We start from the raw sequence: 8784 nt of genomic DNA on the forward strand, positions 1-8784 counted from the left end.
AAAGTAAAAGAAAAAGTCTTTCTTTGTTTTACAACCCCTCCCCCCAGGTCCACTCCACTATGCAGCCTTCACTCTGGACTCCCCTCATGACAAAAATACCTAATCAGATATCCTTTTTGAACAGTTTTCTCCCTCATCTGTTTCAATGCATTATCGAACCCATCTTTCTCAGTCTCCCTCCAACCCCAGTGTCAGTCTTGTTTTATAACTGTGGCACCATGCAGTATTTGTCCTTTTGTGACTGAGATAATTTACTCTGCATAATGTCCTCCAGGATCACCCATTTTGAATAATAATGCATGAGTTCCTTGTTTTTCAATGCAGCATAGTATTCCATTGTGTGAATATACCACAGCTTCTCTGTCCATTCATTTGTTGATGGACACTTAGGTTGTTTCCAACTCCTTGCTATTGTGAACAAAGCTGCAGTAAACATGGCTGTGCATATATCTGCTTGGGTGTCAGTTATGGTCTCTTTGTGGTATATTCCCAGTAGTGGAATTGCTGGGTCAAATGGTATCTCTGTTTGCAAAGAGCTTTTTGAGAAAGCTCCATACCGCCTTCCACAGTGGTTGCACCATTTTACACTTCCACCAATAGTGAATAAGGGTTCCAGTTTCTCCACAACCTTGCCAACATTTGTTTCTTGCTGTTCTGTTAAATTTTGCTATTCTGACTGGGGTGAGATGATATTTCATAGTTGTTTTGTCTTGCATCTCTCTTAGCACTAGGGATTTTGAACATTTCTTCATGTGCTTGTTAGCCATCTGAATGTCTTCTTTGGTGAAGTGTCTGTTTATATCCTGTGACCATTTTTCAATAGGATTATTTACCTTTATCTTGTTGTGGTGCTTCATAGCCTCTATTCTGTTGTGGTGTTTTTATTTCTTGGTTTTGCTGTTCCATACTGTATGGAGAGTGCAATATCTATTGTGCCACTCTACTCCAAATATAATGGTATAGAATGTGTAGAAGTATGTTCCTGGATCTTAACATTTGTGTATTGTCAGTTTAATTGGGGGGGGGGACTGTCCATTGATTTCAGGGTATGAAACTAAGAGTCTTGAACAAAATTGTTGACTATCTAACCTCACTGACTATAAGAAATGAGAACAGTGGTGACAACTAACCTGATGTCTTTTAAGTAATATTCAATGGAAAAACACAAATGACTTATTTTGAAAATCTTTTTGAAATGGTAAGGGGTCCTTCTGGCATAGCAAATAATGTACTGGGCTACTGATTGAAAGGTTGTCAATTTGAATCCACCAGGTCCCTTGAGGTAGAAAGATGAATGATCTCTTCCTGTAAAGTTTTGGAAAGCCAGTGGAGATTCATTACAAGGTGGAACCAGCTCATTTGGTTTTGGGTTTATAAAACTGTATTATTAAGGACCCAGACTGATAAATTTTTTAATTTATTAGTTCCCCTTTAGTTTCTAGTATAATGCCAGTGACAGGTATAACTCATCAAAATATGTTTTGATGTACATGAATTATGTACGTGAATTAATGATCACAATAGCCAATTTTAAATGATACATGGGATGCACAATGATGTTAATTTCATGTTTTGTGGTTTATTTTTCTTTCAGATACAGATGAATATAGACCTCCTGTTTGGAAATCTTACTGTAAGTATATGGATTATTTTTAATTGAGTGATTTCTTTTACTTTATGATTAATATGAGAATATTAGTATTAGATAAGAAAGATTTAATGAAGGGTCACTCCATTTAATAGCCACTGTTCAGAAATCAATTCATCATAGTATTTGAAAATGGCATAGAAGTAGTGTTGAAACAGGAATATTTCCACAAACTCTGCTTATGGTTCATATGTCTAAAATGTCTTTCATTCCCCTTTACTTACATGGACTTTGTATATAGAGGAATTTGAGGCTACTTGCTGTCAATGGCTGATAAAATGAATGCAAGAAACTAAGAATTAAGGTAGTCTAATTAATGTTAGAATCTGATTTTTTTATGAAAAAGGAAAATATAAATAAAAGTCATGTGACTATCTTACTAGAATAATTGAAAGAGACAAGAAGACATTTTTAAGAAATTATTTTCCCCAAGTGGAAAAGAAACTTCATTTATTTCCTTGTCACTTTTTAAACTTTTTTTTTCCAGTTGCTCTGCAGAATATCACTTTTTAAACTTTGTTAGAATAAAATATTCTTTTGTAAGAATCTAAGTTATTGGTCAGGTATTTATTTTCTTTTGCTTATGTTCTAGAGACTATTACTTTATTAAATTCAGATATTTTTAAAAGTGGAAGTAGGATTAGTGTAATCAAAGGAATTCTTAAAATCAATGCCCATTTGGAGAAACTAGTAGTATATTTTTGTGGTTCGAAGCGATATCTGAAGATAATACCTGCCATTTTAAATCTAGATTATTAACATCATTGTCTGTGATGAAAGTTATTCTAAAAATTGTGTTTATAAAGTTGAAATTTGCTGACTGAAGGAGCAGCAATCAGTTTCTCCTTGACTTTATGTTTCTAGAACAACTGATAGTTTTGTTTTAATGGGTTGCCACTTTGGACTAATTATAGTAAGTAAAATGTAACATCCTATAAAAATATTGCCACAGAGGCTTTTTCCCCCTGCTGGTGCCTTTTGTTTCTGGGAAGCTTAGTTCTAAGCATGTCTAAATATGACTAATGTTCTTAACCTCCTAAAGATTTTGTTTCATAATTTCATTGGCTAGAAGCCTATTTACAATTCTTGTCTGCATTTACTGGTTTTCAGTTCATCTTTGCCCTCTTTGCTCTGACTTGTGCTCTGCTCATTTTTTATGTAAGAACATTTAATTCTCAAACTATTATTGAATTACAGTGGTGAATTTTTTTTGTACCTGAATATTATTGACTAGTAAATTTTGTATGTGCTGTTTGTATTTTCTGTATCTTCACATGTCTTATGGTAGCTACCATTTGTCTTAAAAACAGCATGTTTTGTTTTGTTGAAAATTTGTTACTGACTTGTGGTTACTCTTAGCAATTTCAGTATTTGAACTTCCTATCATCCTTTCAATCGAAGAAGCAGAAAAGGAATTATTAGAATTTACTTTTTCTTTCAGCTCATAAAATGAGGGGGAGAAAACCCCACCCAAAACCAAACATGCAAACAAACAAAAAACCCAAAAATAAATCAACCAAGCCACAAGAACAAAACTTTTAACTTGAGGAAATATAAAAGTTAAACTGAGTTAAGATAAAGTGAAAAAGTATATTTTTAAGAATTGTTTTTATAAATTTATTTTTCATACAAACTTGTGAAGTTGATCTTCTAAGAACTTGAATACAGTTTTCCTGTGCCATATGAATGGAGAGTGTTCATGTGAAATCCTCATAAACATAAAAGATGTAAAGATGTAATTACCATTAATTTATGTGGGGAAAACTTTTGAGCTTTTCCAGACTCCAAAAATTGTCTACCAAATCATACCAAGTAACATTTAAAACTTTAGAACATAGCTCAAAATTTTAACAACTTGATGCTGAGTGGGAAGGAGCTTGGTGACCCCACCCTTAATACTTAGGATGTGGCTGCAAAACAAATAGTGAATGCTAGTTTTACTTTCTCCCCATTTTTTTCAAAAGAAAAAACAAACAAACACAAGCCCTTCAAATTTTTGTAGTAGCAAATATAGGTACTAATAGAAGTCTTTTGTAAAGCCAAAATAGCATTAATTGAGCTTTTTTAAAACACAGGATACCTATAAGTACAAATTTCAACTAATAAGAAAATAAAGTTGCTGTTATGATTGTTAAATATATTTGTGAAGGTCCTAGGGGAAATTGTGATATAAGCTGAGTGGTTTTGATTTTTTCATTCTCATATAGTTTTATGTTGTATATTCAAGTAGCTATAATTAATTACATCTATAAAGGAACAATTTTAATGCCAGAAACAGGACTTTGAAACTGGCTCAGCCCAGTTATGGTCAATGAAATGACACCGGAACAGATCTAGATATTTTAAATGTGATCAAATGTGGGTTAACAGGAATGGTAACCAGCCCAGGAAAAATTGAGGCCATAACCCTGCTAGGAAACTACTCTCCCTCTTAGTAAAAACAGGACATCCTGTGCATTGCTTTGCAACCAAATTTCTCTATGGGTTAAATAAAAACCAGTGGTACTCAACTCAAAGATGGTGGCAAATTGCACCGCTTTACGTATGTCTTGCTCTCCACATTTCTGGTAGTAATCCAAAATCACACTATCAGGCACCTGAAAGGATTCACTAATACCTCTTCTATATCTCCTATTCTAAGGCTTTGACTCATGATTCTTCCCATCCCAAATCGTGTTCTGGATCACTCATATTAAAAACTGCATGTGTTTTGATTTCACTTAGTTGGTCATGACTAAACCAGGTGGAACTAGTTTGAAGCCTTTCAAAAGATGCAACATAATACCCTTTCCCCTCCCAAGCTTTGGCATGGTAAGATATGAACAATTTATTCTCTAATTCTGTAAGAAATTTATTTTACCTTGTCTCTGTTGTACTCTCCAATTTTTATTCAGTTGATCTTTTAAAAATTTCAACATCCTTGCAAACCAGGGTAACTGACAAGAAAAAGGAACAAAACAGTTGGAACTGACTCATAGGTGAGCTCCCCATGAACTTTCAGACTCTGTAATTGATGTGAGAGATTTTTCCCATGAAACCACTTCTAGTGGATTTGAACTTCAAGAGACACTAACTTTGAGTTAGCAGCAAAACTCCTTATGGATTGCGCCACCTGAGCTTGTCCTGCATCAATACCAGGAAGAGGCAAGCAACCTAGTTAGGGACTTTGAGAAAGTCTAGCATAGATGCTTGGTCTGCAGGTAGGAGCTCCTAATTGACTCTCCTTAACTTTTGCCATGTAAGACCTTAGGTCTAATGTTGTCACTCCTTGTTTTACTAGGGAAGCTGGAATTATTCTTGCTTTTGTTATTACATCTCTTTATTTTGAATGTTACAAACAAATTTAAATTTGAAGACAGCAAACAAAAGCTGTGAGAGCCAGAGCTGTTGTTTAAATTCAGGGTGCCAATTTATGATCTCTGTGACTTAGATTAACAGTGTATTGTCGCTAATTATTGAGACTTTTGCTGAAACGTATATAAGCTTTGATACTTCTTAAGTAATTAAAAAATTGTTAGGTACTTTAATCATAGAAGGAGCTCTGTTGATGGTTTTGGGGCATTTGGAGCTTTGATGAGGGCATTGGGCTGGTAACACAAAGAGGGAGTCTCTGTGGTAATTCAAATTCACCAGTGTCACTAAGAGAGAAGAGTGAGAAGTATTCTCTAGTGTGATGTACATTGAAAACGCAGTAGAGGGTCGGCTATGCATTAGTGCCAACTCAGTGACAATGAATTTTAATCATGTATCATCTCATCTTTAATTTAGTAGTTACGTTTTGGCAAACCATTTAATAGTTGTGGCAACTTAAATTCTAACTGAATTCCACTTAAAATCCCCAGAAATTTAAAACTGAGGGAGAAGGGACTTTGTTAATTAGACCTTACTTCAATGAGTAACTTGCAGTACTGAGAGATTCTATAAGCAAAATCTTGGAACTAGGAAACATCAAGAAGATGGAAGGCTACACAGGATCACTCTAACCAGAAAGAATTGAGTGACACTGAAAAATTTCAGGAAGTATCATCTGAACAAGAACCAGTGGTAATGAAGGAAGGAGTTCAAGCTGCACTGAAGGCCTTGGCAAAAAAAACAACAACACAAAAACCCGGAATTGATAGCTACTAGTTGATATGTTTCAAGTAACAAATGCAGTCCTAGATGTACCCACCAGTCTATGCCAGGAAATTTGGAGGACACCTGCTTGGCCAGCTGACAGGAAGACAATCACATTTGTTCCAATTCCTAAGAAAGGCAATCCAACAGAATATACATATTTTTGAACAATAAAATTAATAATCACATGCAAGCAAAATGTTACTAAAGATTATCCAAAATGGTTATAACTGTACATTTTAAGGGAACTGCCAGAAGTTCAACTGGGTTTAGAAGAGGCTGTGGCACCACTGATATCATTGCTGATGCGAGATGTATCCTGGTTGAAAGCAGAGAATACCAGGAGAATATCTATTTGTGTTCTATTAAATATGCAAGGGCTTTGACTGTTTGAATCATAACAACTGATGGCTAACATTAAGAATGGAAATCCCAGAATAATTATGCTCATATGAAACGTATACCTACACCAAGATGCTGTTGTCTGGCCACATGGTTTAAAAGCAGGAAAGATGTGCATCAGGATTGTATTAATTCTCCGTATCTATTCTGTTTGTATGCTGAACAAATCATTCAAGAAGCTGGATTCTCTAAAGAAGAGTATGGCATCAAGACAGGAGTAAGACTCATCAACACCCTGTGTTATGCAGATGACACAATCTTACTTGCTGGAAATGAGGAGGACATGAAACATTTGCTGTAGAAGATCAGGACTAGAGCCTTCAGTATGGATTGCATCTCAAAAGCAAGACAAAAATCCTTACCACTGGACTGATAAGCAACATCATGATAAATAGTGAAAAGATTGAAATTGTCAACTATTTTGTTTCTTTTGGATCCACAATCGTCAGCCATGGTACCAGCAGTCAGGATATTAGGAGACGTATTACTTTGGGAGACTCTTCTGTCAGGACACTCTCCAAATTACTGAGGAGCAACGGTACCAGCTTGAAGACAAAGATGTGCCTAATTCAGGCCATGGTTCTTTTCATTCTCTTGCTATGCTTCTGAGAGCTGAACTTTGAATAAGAAAGACAAGAAATTTTGATGCCTCTGAACTGTGATGATGGAGAGGAACATTGAATATCCTGTGGACTGCCTAAGGAGCAATCAGATAGTCTTGGAAAAAGTGCAGCCAGAATGACTCCTTGGAGAGGAGGATGGTGAAATGTTCTATCATACTTTGGGTGTGTTGCAAGGAGAGGCTATTCCTTGGAGAGGGATATCATGCGAGGAACAGTGGAGGGTCAGCAAAGCAAAGGGAGACCTTTGGCAAGATGACACGGTGACAGCAATGGGCTCAAGTGTTTCAGAGATGATGAAGATGGCACAGTATAGGATAGGTTTCTGATCTGTTGTTCTTAGGGTCACTGTGAGTTGTATTCAACTCAATGGCACATAACAACAAACACAACCTCTGGTGGCCTAGTGTTAAGGAACTGTGCTTCCAATTCTAATGCACTGGCTACTATATGCTACCAGCTGCTCCTGGGATTGTCTCCTCCCATGTGACCCTTCCACTAGAAGGTCAGCTGTAAGTTGGTCCCAACAACAATTCAGAGTTACTGATTTAATATAATTTTTAATTTAGAAAACTATAATAGAATTATGTTTTATAAACTCTCAGTGAAATATGGCTATATAAAACTAGTCATACATTACTTAGGTTTCATAATATGATCTGTGAAATAGGATGTTATGTGATTTAGATGTTGTAAAAATACCATATCTTAAACAGGTTCTGCTTTTTCTGGAATCCTTGAACAAGCTTTGCTCCTCAGTTGTTGTTGTGTACCTTCAAGTCAGAACTGACTCATAGCTGACTCTCTGGGAGGTTTTCAGAGACAGTCAATCACAGTGGAGGAGACCGCCCATCTTTCTCTTGAAGAGCAGCTGGTGGATTTGAACTGTGTGTCTTTGCAATTGCGGCACAACTTACTTGCTACCACTAGGTCACCAGAGTGCCCTAATAATAATAATGATTATTATGTGTTCTAAGAGATTTTGTCCTGTGTTTGATCCTCAGTCTATGTTGTAAAGAATTATTCCAAATCCACTACAACAAGATAAATAGGTAAATAATAAATAAATAAATAAAGGTAAATAATCTAATAGAAATATGGGCACAGGATATGAACAGGCACTTCACCAAAGAAGACATTCAGAGACATGGCTGACAAGTACATGAAGAAATGTTCAAAATCCCTAGCTCTAAGAGAGATGCAAATCAAAACAACTATGAGATACCATGTCACCCCAGTCAGAATAGCAAAATTTAACAGAACAGCAAGAAACAAATGCTGGCTAAACTGGAACCCTTATTCACTATTGGTGGGAGTGTAAAATGGTGCAACCACTGTGGAAGGCGGTGTGGAGCTTTCTCAAAAAGCTCTTTGCAAACAGAGATACCATTTGACCCAGCAATTCCACTACTGGGAATATACCCCAAGGAGACCATAACTGATATCCAAACAGATATATGACACCCATGTTTATCGCAGCTTTGTTCACAATAGCAAGGAGTTGGAAACAACCCAAGTGCCCATCAACAGACAAATGGATAGAGAAGCTGTGGTATGTTTTCACAATGGAATACTATGCTGCATTGAAAAACAAGGAACTCATGAGATATTATACCCAATGGCACATAACAACAACAAAAACAACACAACAGAGATAATGAGGATGGTACAGGAAAGGGCAAGATGCATATTTGTTGTTGATAAGGTCACTATAAGTTGTAGTCGATTCGACCACACCTAACAACAGTGGTATAGTGTATAATGTATTAGAGTGTTAACTGAAAGGCTGCCAGTTTTAATCTACCAGCCAGTCTGTGGAGAAAAGATGGGCTGTCTCGTTCCTTAAAACTTACAGGCTCTGGTTCAATATAAGAAAAACAATTAATGTAATTCATCTTATTAACAAAGCAAAGAACAAGAACCACATGATCCTATCAATTGATGCAGAAAAGGCCTTTGACAAAATCCAACACCTTTTCCTGATTAAAAGACTAAAAA

The 8784-nt window shown here is 36.0% G+C and overlaps 1 protein-coding gene across 2 annotated transcripts in view; it reads left to right on the top strand.

Moving 5' to 3' along the window:
• CHN1 (chimerin 1) overlaps positions 1 to 8784 on the top strand; it is a 286931-nt gene that overhangs the window by 80384 nt on the left and 197763 nt on the right. For both annotated transcript variants that reach the window (XM_006878817.1, XM_006878816.1), the window contains one exon: positions 1595 to 1633. In XM_006878817.1, the coding sequence (XP_006878879.1) occupies positions 1595 to 1633 (39 nt within the window). The remainder of the gene's footprint in view (positions 1 to 1594; positions 1634 to 8784) is intronic.

Source organism: Elephantulus edwardii, unplaced genomic scaffold (assembly GCF_000299155.1).
Source record: "Elephantulus edwardii isolate Elephantulus edwardi_28Jun2011 unplaced genomic scaffold, EleEdw1.0 scaffold00001, whole genome shotgun sequence".
Taxonomy (NCBI): domain Eukaryota; kingdom Metazoa; phylum Chordata; class Mammalia; order Macroscelidea; family Macroscelididae; genus Elephantulus; species Elephantulus edwardii.